The 18,325-nt window shown below is 46.4% G+C and overlaps 2 protein-coding genes across 1 annotated transcript; both read left to right on the top strand.

The window, feature by feature from the left end:
- The window catches only part of LOC125457547 (F-box only protein 36), a 313,702-nt gene that overhangs the window by 123,094 nt on the left and 172,283 nt on the right, over nt 1–18,325 (top strand).
- On the top strand, nt 9,332–17,115 carry LOC132210548 (odorant receptor 131-2-like). Its single transcript, XM_059651240.1, has 2 exons — nt 9,332–9,446; nt 15,958–17,115. Exon 2 carries the CDS (start codon nt 16,095–16,097, stop codon nt 17,052–17,054), a length of 960 nt encoding a protein of 319 aa, XP_059507223.1. The 5' UTR covers nt 9,332–9,446; nt 15,958–16,094; the 3' UTR covers nt 17,055–17,115.

The following is an 18,325-nucleotide window of genomic DNA, read 5'->3' on the forward strand; positions in this document are numbered from 1 at the left end:
ACTGAGATATTTTCCTGCAGAAGTACAGGCAGCTTCTGGGGGAGAGAATAACAGCTCTGCTGGGTAAGTGCCACACTTTAATCTGCCACCTCCATCCCTGCCACTGGACCTACCTCCCATCAAGGTCCATACCTTAGACCCCTTCTACAGAGCTTGCCCTCATTGCTCGTATGCCATCCCATCAACCAAAACCACCAACCCGACCCTCCCTGTGCATCACTACCTCCTGATTCCCCCTCAGAACACTTCAACACATTTCCGTCACAGGACCCAGCACTAACAGGTGTGTCATCCACTCATGTGTTACTCATTTTCCTCCTTTATGAGATTGTAGGATGAGACACTCCATCACTGGACAAAGCAGGACAATGATAGGTGGGTTTCGGTGCGGGGGGGGATTGCACGTTGGGCTGTGGAATCAATGGGTATCAGCGAGAAAACTCTGCTGGTTGGGGTCATACCTGGCACATGGGAAGATGGTAGAGGCTGTAGGAGATCAGTCACCTCAGTTCTAGGACATCTCTGTAGAAGTTCCTCAGGGAAATGTCCTAGGCCCAAACATTTTCAGCTGCTTGTACAGTCATAGAGTCATACAGCAACGAAATGGACCCTTCAATCCAACCAGTTCACGCCAACCATGCTACCAAACTAAACTAGTCCCACCTGCTTGCGCTTGACCCATATCTCTCCAAACCTTTGCTATTCATGTACTTATCCAAATGTCTTTTACATGTTGTAACTGTATCTGCATCCATCACTTCCTTTGAAAGCTCATTCTACACATGAACCACTCTCTGCATAAAAAAGTTGCCTCTTGAGTCCTTTTTAAATCTCTCCTCCATCCCACCTTAAAAATATGCCCCCTAGTCTTGAAATCGCCCATTCTAGGGAAAAGACACCTGCCATTCATCTTATCTGTACCACTCATGATTTTTTAAACCTCTGTAAGGTCACCCCCAACCTTTTTTGCTCCAGTGAATAAAGTCCCATTCCATTCAATCTCTCCTTATAATTCAAACTCTCCATTCCCGGCAACATCTTGGTCAATTTTTTCTGAGCCCTCTGGAGCTTATTGAATAATATCTTTCTTACAACGGGGCTCATCAATGACCTTCTGTCCATCATGAAGTCAGGCCTGGGGATGTTCAACAATAATTGCACAATGTTCAGCACCTTTGGTGACTCCTCAGTTACTAAAACAGTCCATGTTCGAATGTAACAAGATCTGGACAACAACCAGGCTTGGACTAATAAGTGGCAAGTAATAGTCTCACTATACAAATGCCCAGTAATACCCATTTCCCACAAGGGGAAACCAAATTATCACCCCTTTTGACATTCAACAGGCTTATCACCAGTCAATCCCCTACTATCAACATCCCCAGGGTTACCATTGATCAGAAACTGAACATATAAATACTGTGGCTGTCGAAGTTGGTCAGCGGCTGGGAAATCTACAGTGGAGTGACGTACCTTTCTCAGGGTCTGTGCACCATGAACAAGGCACAAGTCAGGAATGAAAAAAAGTACTCTCACTTGATTGGGTGAACGATGCTCCACCAATTCAAGAAACCTGATACCTGTCCAAACAAAGTAACCCGCTTATTTAGCTTTGCATCCACCAGTTTAAACATTTAAACTGTCCATCACTCATACACAGTGGCAGCAGTGTGTAACAAAAGCACTAGACTAAACTCGTTTGAAAACATTTGACTTCTAACATCGAGAACAACAAAGACAGTAGATATAGCAGTCCACCACCATGCGCATGCTCCCCCCCATGACACAAACCATCCTGACTTGAAATTATACAGCTGTTTCTTCACTCTCATTAGTTCAAATTCCTGGAACTCCCCACCTAATAGTACTAGGGGTAAACTTGCACTCAGTAGGCCAACATATTCACCACCACATTCTAAAGGGAAACTAATAACAAACAACAAATGCTGACCATGTCTGCAATGGCCACGTTCCATAAAAGAATAAATAATTCCAGTCTGTTTTATGCACAGTCCACTTCACACGCAATCTGATTTACACAGCCCTCTGTTTTTACTGTGTGATTTATATCCTGTCCAATTTACCGCACTGACTGGTATCTGAGTAGTGGCTGGAAATGTGAATCTGCTCAAATGATTCAGCACATTTTCTCCTTTGGAAAGGAATAATGGTTTCATATTGACCCTTTTCTGTGGTAAAGACTTTCTGGAAACATGATCTTTCCCTTTCTACAGAAAAGATATGTGGAAAATCCAAAACTTCTTCGCTTATGGATGTGAGTTTGCTCGCTGAGCTGGAAGGTTAGTTTTCAGACGTTTCGTCACTTTATTTTCATTTGAAAAAGTATACTTTATTCATAAGATGTACAAAAAATAAAACATATTCATACACCTACCCAGTCATGCAAGCCGCTCCGGGTTACCGGGGGCGGGGGTGGGGGGGAGGTGGTGGGTACGTACACCAACTAAAAGATAAAAAACCAAGAAGAAAAAAAAACAAAGCAAAGAAAATACCCCAGCAGTTGACACCCCGCACAGTCCCTGTTGGCCCCCTGACCAGTTGGGGAAGGCGCCAGCTGGGCCCAGTTACCAGATAGGGGCCTTGTTTCTATTCTGGACGAGGGGTTTCATACGGTGGTCTTTCCCCACCGCGCCTTGGCGGCGGCTGCCCCAAGCTTTAGCACGTCCCTCAGCACGTAGCCCTGGACCTTGGTCTGCGCCAGTCTGCAACATTCGGTCGGGGTCAGTTCTTTCAGCTGGCAGACCAGCAAGTTGTGGGCAGACCAAAGAGCGTCTTTCATCGCATTGATGGTCCTCCAGGCGCAGTTGATGTTGGTCTCGGTGTGCGTCCCAGGAAATCAGCCCGTAGAGCATGGAGTCACGTGTCACGTAGCTGCTCGGGACAAACCTCGACAAATACCAGTGCATCCACTCCAGACCTCCTGCGCATAGGCACACTCCAGAAGGAGGTGATCAACAGCCTCGTCCCCCCAGCAGCCACCTCGAGGGCAGCGTGCGCTGGCGCAGAGATTCCAGGCGTGCATAAAGGATCTCACTGGCAGAGCCCCTCTCACCGCCAGCCAAGCAATGTCCTTGTGCTTGTTTGAAAGTTCTGGCGGTGAGGCATTCTGCCAAACGACTTTGGCAGTCTGCGTGGGGAACCACACAACGGGATCCACCCTCTCCTTTTCCCGAAGGGTCTCGAGGATACTACGTGCTGACCACTGCCTGACGGCCTTGTGGTCAAAGGTGTTTCCTTTCAAAAATTTCTCCACTAATGACAGGTGGTACGGGACGGTCCAACTACTCGGAGCGTTCCGCGGCAACGAGGCCAGGCCCATCCTTCGCAACACCGGGGACAGGTAGAACCTCAGTAAGTAGTGACACTTGGTGTTTGCGTACTGAGGATCTACGCACAGCTTGATGCAGCCGCACACAAAGGTAGCCGTCAGGGCGAGGGTGGCGTTCGGTACGCCCTTTCCACCATTTCCCAGGTCTTTGTACATGGTGTCCCTGCGGACCCGGTCCATCCTCGACCCCCAAATGAAGTGGGGGATGGCCCGGGTGACTGCAGCGGCGCAGGTCCAGGGAATAGGCCAGGCCTGCGCCACATACAACAGTACCAAAAGCCCCTCGCACCTGACAACCAAGTTCTTACCCGCGATGGAGAGGGACCGGAGAGTCCACCTGCCCAGCTTCTGCTTCAGTTTGGTGATACACTCCTCCCAAGTCTTAGTGCACGCCCCAGCTCCACCAAACCAAACACCCAGCACCTTCAGGTAGTCTGTCCTGACGGTGAAGGGGATGAAGGAGCGGTCGTCCCAGTTCCCGAAGAACATGGCCTCACTCTTACCCCTATTGACTTTGGCACCCGAGGCCAGTTCAAACTGGACGCAGATGTCCAACAGCCTACTCACCGACCAATGATCGGTGCAGAAGACGGCGATGTCGTCCATGTACAGGGAGGTCTTGACCTGAAGGCCTCCTCTGCCTGGGATAGTCATGCCCTTCAGGCTCACGTCCTTCCTGATGGATGCAGCAAAGGGCTCCACACAGCACACGAACAAGGCAGGAGAGAGCGGGCAGCCCTGCCTAACTCCAGATCTAACAGGAAAACTGTCCGATTCCCACCCGTTGATTGAGACTGCGCTAACGATGTCGGTGTAGAGCAGCCGGATCCAATTGCGGATGCCCTCCCCGAACCCCAATTTGGAGAGGACGTCCCTCATGTAAGCATGAGAAACCCTGTCGAAGGCCTTCTCCTGGTCCAGGCTGACGAGGCAGGTGTCCACCCGCCTGTCCTGTACGTAGGCGATCGTATCCCTGATGAGCGCGAGGCTCTCAGCGATCTTCCTGCCTGGCACAGCACAGGTTTGGTCAGGGTGAATCACCGACTCCAGGACAGACCTGACCCGGTTGGCTATGACCTTGGCCAGGATTTTGTAGTCCACGTTCAATAGTGAAATGGGACGCCAATTCTTAATTTCTTCCCTCTCCCCCTGCCTCTTGTAAATGAGGATGGTGACGCCCTTCCTCATGGACTTGTACATTTCCCCTGCCCGAAGCGCACTATCGTACACCTCCAGCAGGTCCTGGCCAACCAGGTCCCACAGAGCGGAATACAGCTCGACTGGTAAGCCGTCTCTCCCGGGAGTCTTATTTCTCTCTAAGGACTTGAGGGCTCTGGTCAGCTCGTCCAGGGATATCGGCCGGTCCAGCCACTCCCTCGAGCCATCGTCCAAGACCTCCGTGATAGACGACAGGAACGACTTGGAGGCCGTGCTGTCCGTGGGCTTCGCGTCGTATAGTCCAGCATAGAAGGATCTGCTGATCCTCAAAATGTGAGGCCGAGATGACGTCACCGAGCCGTCGTCCTCCTTCAGCCGGCTAAGCACAGAGATCTCTTTGTGCACCTTCTGAAAGGGGAAACGCGAGCACGTCTCATCCTGCTCCACGGAGCGGACCCTGGACCGGAAGATTATCCTGGAGGCCTCCACGGCGAAGAGCGAGGCTTACTGGCCCCTCACCTCGCGGAGGTCCTCCGTGACATCGAACCCCATCAACTGCAGAAGGAGCAGGTTCTGCATCCTTTTCTGGGGTCGCGACAGCTTTCCCCGCCTCTCTCTTGCCTTCTGAACACCCTTGAGGACAAAGAACCTCTTGATGTTCTCCTTCACCGTCTCCCACCAGTCGACCGGAGACTCAAAGAGGGCCAACCGGCGTACTCCCACTTAAGCTCCTCGACGTTCTCTGGGGTCAACAGAGTTGTGTTGAGCTTCCACGTCCCCTTGCCGGCCGGCTGGTCGTCCTGTAAGTGACAGTTGGCCAGCAGGAGGCAGTGGTAGGAGAAGAACACCGGCTCGACGCCGGTGGACCTGACCAAGAACGCCCGTGACACAAACAGGAAGTCTATCCTTGAGCGGATAGATCCGTCTGGACGCGACCAGGTGTACCTCCGCTGCGCTCTGTCTGCAGGGGTGCTGAAGACATCGAGCAGCTTGGCATCCTTCACCGTGCCCATCAGGAATCTGGATGTGACGTCCAGTTGATTCCCCCCACCCGCTGTGCCCACGCCGGATCTTCCATCTGCATCGATGATGCAGGTGAAGTCTCCGCCTAGGATGACCGGCCTGGACATGGCCAGCAGGGGTGGAAGCCGCTGCAGGACGGCCAATCGCTCACTCCGTACCGCTTGGACGTACACGTTGATCAGCCTCAGGGGAGCGTTCCTGTAGGTGACGTCAGCCACTAGGAGGCGCCCCGCCCCACCACCTCCTGAACTTGAGAGATGGCGACGTTGCGCCCCCACAGCAGGATAGCCAGGCCCGAGGAGCGACAGTTGTTACCCCCCGACAGGATCGAAGGCCCACAGGTCCAGGCGCCGGACAATTTTCCATACCTGCTGAGGTGCGGTATCCCGCACTCCTGCAGAAACAGGAGGTCTGCCTTGACGATGGTCAGGTAGGCCAATGTGGACACACATCTTGCGGTGGACTTGACACTGTGCATATTAATGCTCGCAACTCGTACCCCCATTGTGGACAGTGACCGCAGTACCCTCCCCAAGTCCAAGGTCCAGCCCCTCCATCTGTCCCTTCATGCCCATTGCACGGGCTAACTGCTGGATGCTCTCCGGGCTTAGGAAACCGTCCGTGCTGCCTTCCGGGTGGCATCCCCCCATCGGGGGCACGGAGGCAGGAGCGTCCGGCTCTGGGTCAGGCTGGGGACACGCTGTTTCCTCCTTCCCGCCTGGAAGTTCCAGGGAGCCCTCCACGGCCCCAGCGGCGCGTGGCATCACCAACCCAAGGAAACCTAAACAGATAGATATAAAGCAGGACATAACACCAGCGCTTCGTTGGAGGCTCACTGATGATGTTACCTAGAATGGTGACGGATTATCTGGGAACAAGCCTTCCAGCTAAGTGAACCAGCTTACATCTGGGACAAAATAAAGACCCACTCTCTTGTGGACCAAGAGGAGGAGAGTGTGACTGTGTTGGAGGTGAAAGGAGGACGTCAGGTTGGCTGTGCACCCTTGCGACTGGTGGATCTTAATGCTGGCTTCGGCCTAATGCTGGTTCAGGGGAGCAGCCAACCTGCAACGATGGCTGCGGCAAGTGCTTGTGCCCCAGGTCAGGGGGTCCGGAACACCATCCGTGTTTCCGTAAAGAAGGTGGATGAAGGTGCATCTGTGGACCTCACCTTCTTTGTGAAGAGGGTCCTGTTGGACTGTTGTGGGTTCGCTGCTGCGGACATTTTCTGCCTGCAGGATTTCCCCGGAGGAGGTTTTTATGATATAACCTTCAGGAGTGCCAAGCTTTGCGAGCACTTCCTGGAGGTTCCTTTATGCATACCCGGAATCTCTGCGCCACCGCACGCTGCCCTCAAGGCAGCTGCGGGGGGGGGACGAGACTGTCGATCACCTCCTTCTGGAGTGTGCCTATGCGCAGGAGGTCTGGAGGGGGATGCAGTGGTATTTGTCGAGGTTCGTCCCGAGCAGCTCCGTGACGCGGGAGTCTGTGCTCTATGGGCTGTTTCCCGGGACGCACACTGTGACCAACATCAACTGCGCCTGGAGGACCATCAATGCGGTGAAAGACGCTCCTTGGTCTGCCCACAACTTGCTGGTCTGCCAGCTGAAAGAACTGACCCCGACTGAGTGTTGCAGACTGGCGCACACCAAGATCCAGGACTCCATGCTGAGGGACGCGCTAAAGCTTGGGGCAGCCGCCGCCAAGGGGAAAGACCACCGTATGAAACCCCTCATCCAGAATAGTAAAAAGGGCCCTATCTGGTAACTGGGCCCAGCTGGCGCCTTCCCCAACTAGTTAGGGGGCCAACTGGGACTGTGCGGGGTGACTACCCCTGGGTAGCCCGGAGCGGCTTGCATGACTGGGTAGGTGTATAAATATGTTTTTTTTTGTACATCTTATGACTAAAGTATATTTTTTCAAATTTCAAAAAAAAGTGATGACATGTCTGAAAACTAACCTTCCAGCTTAGCAAGCAAACTCACATCCAGAACCTCAACCTGAGCTACAAATCTTCTCAAAACTTGCTTTCTTCACTTATCTTTTATTTATTCTAGATTAGTGCTATGGGAAGAAGAAAATGTTCTACCAACAACTGCCATGAAGATAGTGTCAAAAATGATGCAATGAGGTTGAGATTTAGCAGCAGGGCCTCAAGTCTCAACATTTTTAATCTTACTCAACAAGTTTGCTTGTGATGTCACTGTACTGGTCAACTCATTTTGCTTTTAACTCCCCTGCCTGGTGGATACCGAGAAAGATGTGTGTCATGGGGTTAAAGTGGAACAGAGATGACTTACCCAATCCGTTCCTGCCTCACTGTGTTTTGCTACAATCTTAAACCACAGGCTGCAACTATCACTGTAGTTATTTCAGTGATGAGGACTGCAGTAATCAGTTTAGCATTTTAATCTGAGGCCTAAACAGCACACAGCACAGCAGTGTGGGCTGCACTTTCAGACACAACAATTCAAGATAATATTTGGCAAGGAGTAAGTTTAGAAATACTCCAATAATGCCCATTGCAACTAGCTTTTCCTGAATGCATACTGCTCCAGAAAATTCAGATTATGCTGAGTTCCACCCTCGATAGCTGCACTATCTTTCCTTGCAAAGGCAGTGTGTGTATTGGAGAAGACTTTGAATTTATCTTTCTCTATCCGTGAGGTGTCATCATCATCGGCGGTCTCTCACAGACAAGGCTGACTCTCTTCCAAGCTCAGGGTGAGTTGGTAGGTGGCTGAATACTGATACAGCTACTGCAGGCACTGTTACACTTGGGGCAGGTGGTGGTCACAGGAAGGGGTGAGTGGGATGTCGATGTGGCAGTACGCTCCTTTCACTGCTTTTCCCTGGCTTCCACATTTTCCCAAAGGCAAGTCTCGAGATGCTGGATGCCTTCCCAGGTGCTCCTCCTCCACTTTGGGTGGTCTCAGGCCAGTGATTCCCGGGTGTCTGTGGGAATGCTGTACTTTTTTAGTGAGGCCTTGAGGGAAATGCTTCCTCTGTCCATTTTGAAGCTGAGAGTAGAGCTCCTGCTTGGGGAGTGTTGTGTCAGTCACACAGATGATGCTTCCAGCTCATCCTGGCCAATCAAGGGTGGTCAGTGCCTCAACACTGGGGATGTTGGCCTGTTCAAAGGCCTTGGTGTTGCTGCACGTTTCTTCCAGTGGATTAGCTGGACTTTGCGCAGATAGTGATGGCAGTACTGCTCCAGTCCCTTGAGGCGTTTGCTGTAGACAGTCCATGTCTCTAAGCCACATAGGGGAGCAGAAACCGCCAGAGCTCTGTAAGCCACTAGCTTGGTGTCAGATCTGATATTGTTGTCCTCAAACATCCTTCTCCTCAGGCAGCCCAAGGGTGTGATAGCAGCCTGGAGGTGGTGTGACTAATGAGTGTGTAAGAAGGGTAACCCCAGATATCTGTTGCAGTAGTTGGGAGAGTATTTGTCACAAAAACTTGTGAAAATTCACGTTGTGACATTATACAGTGATATAGTTTTAGACTGATATTGTAAGTGCTTTCTATAATTGAGCATACATACAAATAGTTCCTCAAATCTTTGAAAAAAATATGTTCATCATTTAGCTACGGTTTGTATGCAAGAGTTTAGATGCCTTGCTTTTGAAGTCAGTGTCTAATAGGGAAGTGGAGTGGGCGGATATAACTTTCAAAATCAGTACTCCCCCTTTGACCTTCTGATTGGATCCTTGTTACTCAACAGTGAAATCGACTTGGAATCCCAATTAGTTGTCTGTAGTACGGCAATAGTCACACACTCTTTGGGTTACAGGCATTTTATAGTTGAGAAAATTAGTTTTTAAAAATATTATTATCATAAAAGCGTCCTTCAAGGAAGAACGTGAGAATAATCAATATCTGTTGGAAATCACTCAGAAGATACAGGAAACGTCAGGTAAATCATATCCTTAGATTAAAAAGAGTAAAATGAGCTAGCGAAATGATGAATGGAAGTGTTTTATTTCATTTTCAATGATTAAAGCAGTTAATAATAGCAACTAATATCAGGAAGCATCTGTCTTGCTGCTTGACTTCTGATTCTGCAGAAGTGACACTTTGTAAAAACATGCTGACGCTTCTGTTAAATTGCCTGTCCACCCAGACTGTTCGTAACCTGGAAAGTTATTTTTGTTTCCCAATAACCTTTCACTCTTAATAACATCTGAAAATATTAACAATGCTGTTTCTCATTAGTGTGGTAATTCATTGTGGCTAGTTGCAAAGAAAAAGTGTCTCGTTACGGAGGAAGGCAGCAGCAAGATGCTGATATTAGATAAGCAATTGATAAAACTTCAGCTTGTCAATACTTAATTGTTGTGAATCCAAACAATTTTTTTACGGGTAATCAATTAGAGATGCTTAAAACAGTTAAACATTAGAGTCTATGTTCCATCTAATGTGAATAGCAAACATGAAGTGAAAATTACTTCGGCTCTGTGACCATTTTTTTCCTTAAGCTAACTTGGTACTCTCAGGCCATCAGATAGCCATCATTTCATGCTTGAGTCCAGTCACCCAATTTCTCCATTAATTTCTACTTTTGTCTGTTTTAGACCCCTAGCATTCACAGTTCTTGGTTTCTCCCTGGGTCATCTAACATTAGAAACAATTTTGTCCTTGCTATTCTTTAGAAGTAACCTCAATATCATTCTAGAGTTATACCTAGTCAACTTAGCTTTATATTAACTCATGTCACAAAGATAAATCTTAACCTGTCTCTGTTACTGCAAGTCAACATTAACTATACTCTGGTATCTAATTTTTACACCATTGTGATGTTAGGTATCTCTAACTTGGAGTCGAGTTAAATCTCACCAAGTACCAGGAGCAATCCAGAGAGTAATAATTCTGACGTTCCTTTTTTTTAAACATATTTCCTAGCTCTCTAAAATTTGTCTGCCAAAACTCACTCATTTTTCTACCCAAGTCAAGGACACCAATATGGATGTCTGTCATTCAGTCGATTTCTTGACCCAGCAGAAGGGAGGCAACAGCTCACCCTGAAATCAATGTTGCAGCCAGAGAAATTGTCTGTGTGTTCTCCTAACTATTGAATTTCCCCTTACAATGGCCTTTATGCCTTGTTCCTGACACTAACTTGCACAGCTGACCCACAAATGGTGCTATAAGCCTGGCTTTGGTTGTATTCTGTAAGGGACCCATTACTCTCACTAGCATTCAGAACTGAATTCCAGCGATTGAGTGAGATACCCTCTGGGAATTCTACACTAGCTGTCTAATCCACAGGTCCACATTCCCTCTTTGCCAGAAGAGCAGTGACCACCTCCCAGAGCATACTGTGCAGGGAGCTCTCAGCCCATGGTGCACTGGAGTGATGCCAGTCACTGCTCCAGATACAAATGCCAGGCTTGAGTGGCTGCCCAGAACACAGCAAGAGTCCTAGATTTTCCAGATGGCAGGGGATGTGCATTCAGTGACCCTGAAATACTGTTTATTAGCCAAGGGTCTAAACTTAATCAGAAATGAAGATGTAATTTAATTTCAAAAGCAAGTTAACTGTGGATGCTGGAAATATGAAATGAAAATGAAATGCTGGAAATATTCAGCACGCCAGGCAACATCATATGGAAAAGCAAAAGCCTTTTCCCTCGTGTAGGGGAGTTCAGAACTAGAGGGCATATTTTTAGGATGAGAGCAGAAGAACTTAAAAGAGACCTGAGGAACAATGTTATCACAGAGGGTGATGCGGTGTACGGAACAAGCTGCCAAAGGAAGTGGTGGAGGCTGGTACAATTACAACATTTAAAAGGCACCTGGATGAATACACGAATAGGAAGGGTTTAGAGGGTAATGGGCCAAATACCGGCAAATGGATGAATTGGGTGTGTTTCCATGCTGTATAATTCTATGACTCTATAAAGCTGAGGGGCTGAATTTTACATGCTCCACTAGGCGTGTGGTCGGGGGACGCAAAGTCTAAATCATGGCTAGCACATGGCCTTCCCAGCCAGCCCTCCAGCTGATCCTCCACATTGTGTGCTGGAGAGGGTCAATACTTAACCGCCATTGGGCTGGTTAAGAGCTCAACTGACCCCAGTCTAACATTTGCCAATGCCATAATAAATGCAGCAGAGACAGGCAGGTGGAATTGGGCAACTTGCTTTTTTTTAAAAGTTAGGAGTGAAGAGGACATACTACCTTTGGAGGATGCCATTAGCTCATCTGTGACACTCCCCCAGAAGATATTGTGCCCCCAACTTTTCTCCTGATTGGAGTTTCAAACCAGTCCCTTTACCCAGATGACCCCATTCTGTAAGTTTCCCTCTGTAACCTTCTTGCCCATCGATTGGCTGGCAGATACAGAGAGTAAGAATTCCTATCAATGATATCACCACCTACAGGGCACTATGGCACTGATCAATCTGCTGCGTGCTGACTGACTGGCTTTCTTGGAGCCCGTTGTAAAATTCTGTCCAATGCTTCAGGTTGGTGACGGTCGTCAGTCTGAATGGTGCCATTTGGGATGGTACTGCACAGAGGGCTTTAGCTACCCATTGCATTGGGACTGATTCTGAAGGAGATGAGACCTGAACTTCAACAAGGCTGGGGCCAGAAATGTGGCAGGGCAGTTTGCTGCTGCTGGTGAAGAGTTTTGAAGTTAGTTTAGGGAAACATTCAGAAGGGACAGAAACAAAGCTGGAAATGGAATTCAGAAAATTAGTAAGGGAAAGAAGGGCTAGGGTAAAAACAAACAATTGAATTCTTCAGAGATTTGTGGAATACATCATAATGCACAGAGTTTGATGAATAAGGCAAATGGGCTAATAATTAGAGATAATGGGAACTGCAGATGCTGGAGATTCCAAGACAACAAAATGTGAGGCTGGATGAACACAGCAGGCCAAGCAGCATCTCAGGAGCACACCCTGATGAAGGGTCTAGGCCCGAAACGTCAGCTTTTGTGCTCCTGAGATGCTGCTTGGCCTGCTGTGTTCATCCAGCCTCACATTTTGTTGTCTTGGGCTAATAATTACTCATGTATGTATAATATAGATCAGTGTAGCATAAAAACAGGCCCTTTGGCCCACCCTGCCTGTGCTGCGTAGCAGGTATATTCTAAACTAATCCCATTAGGCCATAGAGTCATAGACCTGCACAGCATGGAAACAGGCTCTTCCGTCCAACTTGTCCATTTACTGCATACTTTCCTCTTGCATTTGAACTGTGAAAATACATCACCTCACTTGTCTGGATTAAACTCAGGCATCTGCCATTTCTATGCTTGACTTTCCAACTAATCTATATCCTGCTGTATCATTTGACAACTTTTTTCACTGTCCACAACTCCACCGATATTTGGCGTTGTCTGTTTTACTAATCGCAATTTTACTGATCAGACCACCTACATTTTCATCCTACTCACTTATATGTTTTACAGTCAACAGAGGTCCCAGCACTGATCCTTGTGGAGCATCACTGGTCATAGACCTCCAGTCAGAAAAACACCCCTCCATAACTATAGACCTCTGAGTCTGACTTTGGTGTTGGGTAAAGTTTTGGAAGTGATTCTGAAAGAAAGGATTTGTATGCATTTGGAGAAGCAAGGAATGATTCAGGAGAGTCAGCATGGTTTTGTCTGAGGGAAATTGTACCTCACAAACTTGATTAAGGTTTTGATGAAGTAGCCAAGCAAATTGATGAGGGTAGTGGTAGACATTGTTTACTTGGACTTTAGTACAGCTTTTGACGAGGTTCTATGTGGTAGACTGATTAGTAAAGTTATATTACATGGGATTCAGGGTGAGCTTGTCAATTGGATACAAAATTGGCTTAACAGCAGGAAATAACAGTGATCATGCAGGGACAACACAGTGTGGAGCTGGATTAACATAGCAGGCCGGGTAACATCAGAGGAGCAGGAAAGTTGATATTTTGGGTCAGGACACTTCATCAGAAAATTTTCTGAAGAAGGGTCCCGACCTGAAACGTCAACTTTCCTGCTCCTATGATGCTGCCTGGCCCACTGTGTTCCTCCAACTCCACACTGTGTTATCTCTGACTCCAGCATCTGTAGTTCTTGCAATCTCTGAGTGATGGCGCAGGGTTGCTTTTTGGTCTGGAGGCCTGTGACCAGCAGTATTCCACAGGGATCAGAGCCGTGTCCTCTTTTGTTTGTCATTTAAGTAAATGATTTAGATGAGAAAATAGAAGGCATTGTTAGTACATTTGTGGATGACTCCAACTTGATGGACATCGAAGAAGATTATCTAAGATTACAAAGAGATCTTGGTCAATTGGGTCAATGGGCTGAAGAGTGGCAGATGGAAATAAAGTATGGATAAATGCAAGGTATTGCATTTTGGCAAAGCAGACAAGGACAGGACTCCTACAGTTAAGAGTAGGACATTGGTTAGAGTTATAGAACAGAGAGACACAGGTGTTCAGGTACATAATTCTTTAAGTTTGCATCACGTATTGACAAGGTGGTTTAGAAGGTGTTTAGCATGCTTACCTTCATCACTCAGACCTTTGAGTACAGAAGTTCGGATGTTACGTTGCAGTTGTACAGGACATTGGTGAGGCCTCTTCTGGAATACTGTGTCCATTTCTGGTCACCTTGTTATAGGAAGGATATTATTAAGCTATCACTTAGATACTGGGGTGGCATGGTGGTTCAGTGATTAACACTGCTGCCTCACAGCACCAGGGATTCAGGTTAGATTCCACCCTTGGGTGACTGTATGTGTGGAGTTTGCACATTCTCCCTCTGTCTGTGTGGGTTTCCCCTGGGTGTTCCTGTTTCCTCCCACAGTGTAAAGATGTGCAGGTTAGAGTGGATTGGCCATGCTAAATTACCCATAGTGAGTAGGCTGGGTGGATAAGGCATGGGAAATGCAGGGATACAGTGGGATGGTTAGTCTGGTTGGATTGTTCTTTGGAAGGTGTGTGGACTCAATGGGCTAAATGGCCTGCTTCCACACTGTAGAGATTCTATGATTCTATGAAAGCTGGAGAGGGTTCAAAAGAGATTCACTAGGATGTTGCTGAGATAGAGTGGTTTGGAGTTATAAAGAAAGGCTGGATAGGCTGGGACCGTTTTTCACTGGAGCATGGAAGGTTAAATGGTGACCTTAAAGAGATTTATAAAATCATGAGGGTTACAAGTAAGGTGAATGTCAGGTGTATTTTCTTCAGGATTTCAAGACAAGGGGGCATATTTTTAAAGTGAGAGGAGAAACATTTAAAAAGACATGAGGGACAATTTTTTTTTCAATACAAACAGTGGTTTATATGGGAATGAACTGCCAGAGGAAGTGGTATATGCAGGTACAGTTACAAAGTTTAAAAGACATTTGGATAAGTATGAGAAGAGGAAAGGTTTTAAGGGATATAAGCCAAGCGTAGGCAGGTGGAACCAGTTTAGTTTGGGATTATGATTTGCATGGACAGGTTAGACCAAAGGGTCTGATTCCATGCTACATGAGTCTATGTCTATGACTATGGCTATAACTACTTCCTGTCTTCTATGACCAAGCCAATGTTGTATTCAACTTACCAAATCACAGTGAATCCTATGTGACAAAATCTTCTGAACCAGCTTATCATGGGGGACATAGTCAAATGCTTCAGTAAAGTCCATGCTGACTGTCCCTAATAAGTCCATATGTTTTTCCAAATGTGAGTCAATCCTTTATCTAAGAACCTTCTCCAATAATTTACCCACCACTGACGTAAATCCTGTAATTTCCTGGATTATCCCTGTTGCCTTCTTAAGCAAAGAAACAAAGGGTAAAGGAAAGTCACTGCGGAGCTAGATGAACACAGCAGGCCAGGCAGCATCAGAGCAGCAGGAAAGCTGACATTTCGGGTCAGGACCCTGCTTCAGAAAAAGGTCAGCTTTCCTGTTCCTCTGATGCTGTCTGGCCTACTGTGTTCATCCAGTTCCACGCTGTGCTATATCAGACTCCAGCATCGGCAGCTCTAACCATCACTCTGTAAAGGAAAGTCACTTCTGTTCAATAAAATCAATAGCAAAGTAGGTGACTTAAGACAAACCAGATAACAGTGGCCCCTTCCTGAACTTCTGGAGTTAAATGTAGTGATTAAACGTGTTCTGTTGCAACTTCCTTCATAATGATGTGACACTTGTTCTTGTAGCCTCTTCAGTGAAATGAATTCCAACCCTACAGTGACCTTAAAACATGTTGTTATTAATCTTCCATCTAATTGTCTGCTGTGAGTGAATTATTTCTTGCACTTTACAGTATCTCCAAAACTGACTCACAGCTGCACACATGCACCTTAAAGAGAACATTGCTTTGCATGTGGCTCGTTACTTTCTGCATGGCACATTCATGTGGTTGTCATCAGTTGCATTGTTTGTGTTGATAAATTTTATTCTTTAGAGTTCAACTGATTTCAAAAAATCTTTTTGACTTTTATAGAGTTGCAGACAGATAACATCAATGCACAGTGAAGCGCATTAACTAAAATGACAAGATGCCCTTTACAGATGACGGAGGAATAGCTTTGCACAATTTGATCAAATCCTTTCAAAAGAAGAAGAACATTAGATTGAGTCATGAACAGCTCCAATGAGACGTCCTATCACACTCTTAATATGGTGAAAACTTCAGTTTATCTGACTGATTTTGCTGTCACTGCAGTGTGCTGTCATGCAATAATAAATACGGTACAGCATGAATTGGAATTAAAACGTGAGGCTAGATTCATCCTCCTGGGCCAGCATCTCATCTATGCATCTATATATTTTGCCTTGGGCACTCTGACAAATGGTTTTCGACTCTTCAGTATCAACTCACCCAGAATTCTTTGCTGGATACTGTTCACAATGCAAGTAACATTTGCACAATGCATCATGCTAACTTTAACACTAATGTCCTTGAACACTTGTCTGGCTATCTGCTGGCCTTTGCGATATAATTCACTTGTTGATTCAGCTAAAAACAAAATAACTACAGTAATGTGGATTTTAGCAGTGCAAAATCCATTGTGGTCAATAATATACCAAAGTCTGAATGTCTCTTTCGCAAATATAATTGAAAAGGACAATAGCTGTCCCAGTCCAATGAATGGTGTTGCTTCGAGATATGTTGGAATTGCATTTGTCCTCCTATGTTTCATTTTGATTGTGTTATGTTACTGTTTAATATACAGAGAAGGAAAAAGGGCTGGATATTTTGTCACCTCAAATGTTCAAGCCAGGAAAACTATTTTTATTCACGGTGTGCAATTAAGCTTTTTCATTGTTCCTGTTTTGATCACAATAGGAATGGGTAAAAAGCATTCACTGACAGCATTATCCCTCATCAATACAGTCATTTTCTCTGTGGCTCAGTGTCTCAGTCCTGTGGTCTATGGCCTCAGATGTAAAGAGCTTCGAAATAAGTTAACAAAGACCAAATTCTGCTGCTGCACTTTTAAAATTGGGAAGAGAAATAATTATGCTTTTCAGCAGGATGTCAACCTTGTGACTGCTCCTGTGACTGATGCCCACAGCAGCCAAGTTTGCATTCCCTAATAATTTTCCTAGGATGGTGACGGCGAGCACAAGGGGGCATAGCTTTAAATTGAGGGGTGAAAGATATAGGACAGATGTTAGAGGTAGTTTCTTTACTCAGGGAGTAGTAAGGGAATGAAACGCTTTGCCTGCAATGGTAGTAGATTCGGCAACTTTAGGTACATTTAAGTTGTCATTGGATAAGCATATGGATGTACATGGAATAGTGTAGGTTAGATGGGCTTCAGATCGGTATGACAGGTCGGCACAACATCGAGGGCCAAAGGGCCTGTACTGTGCTGTCATGTTCTATGTTCTACGTATCATAGATAGTAGCAACTGCAGCTGCTGGAGAATGTGAGATAACAAGGCGTAGAGCTGGATGAACACAGCAGGCCGAGCAGCATCAGAGGAGCAGGAAAGGTGACGTTTTGGGCTCTTTACATTCTTCAAAAACTGCATCATCACTTTTTTTTAAGCCTTGCATGATAGCAACATATAGAATCATGGGTACCACGTCCTACCACATTGATTTCTAAAAATCTTTTTGACTTGTATAGAGTTGCAGACAGATGACATCAGAGACTACTTAGATGTATTGATGATGCTGGCTTCATTCAAAAGCTATTCTATTAGTTCCATTGCCGTGTTTTTTCTCAGTAGCTTTACAAAGTTTTCCCTTTAGTTATAGAGTCATAGAGTCACACAAGAAGGAAACAGGCCCTTGGGTCCAACCAGACCATTCCAATCATAATCCCAAATGACACAGGCCCCACCTGCCTGCTCCTGGCTCATATCCCTCTCAACCTTTCCTTTTCATGTACTTATCTAAATGTATTTTAAACATTGTAACTGTAGCCACATCCACCACTTCCTCTTGAAGTTCATTCTACACGCAAACTACTCTCTGTGTAAAAATAATTACCGGTCAAGTCCTTTTTAAATCTTTCTCCTCTAACTTTAAAAAAAAATCCCCCATCCTAGGGAAAAGACACCTGTCAATTACCTTTTCTATACCCCTCAATATTTGATAAGCCTCTATAAGGCCTCCTCTCAGCGCTCCAGTGGATAAAGTCCCAACCTATCCAACCTCTCCTTTATAACTAAAACCCTCCAGTTGAGCAACATCCTGCTAAATATCTTCTAAACCCCCTCCAGTTTAATAATATCCTTTCAATAACACAGTGACCAGAACTGGACATAGTATTCCAGAAGAGACCTCACCAATGCACTGTACAACTTCAACACAATGTCCCAATTCGTATTTTCAAAGGTCTGAGCAACGAAGGCAA

Source organism: Stegostoma tigrinum, chromosome 14 (assembly GCF_030684315.1).
Source record: "Stegostoma tigrinum isolate sSteTig4 chromosome 14, sSteTig4.hap1, whole genome shotgun sequence".
In the NCBI taxonomy this organism is placed as follows: Eukaryota; Metazoa; Chordata; class Chondrichthyes; order Orectolobiformes; family Stegostomatidae; genus Stegostoma; species Stegostoma tigrinum.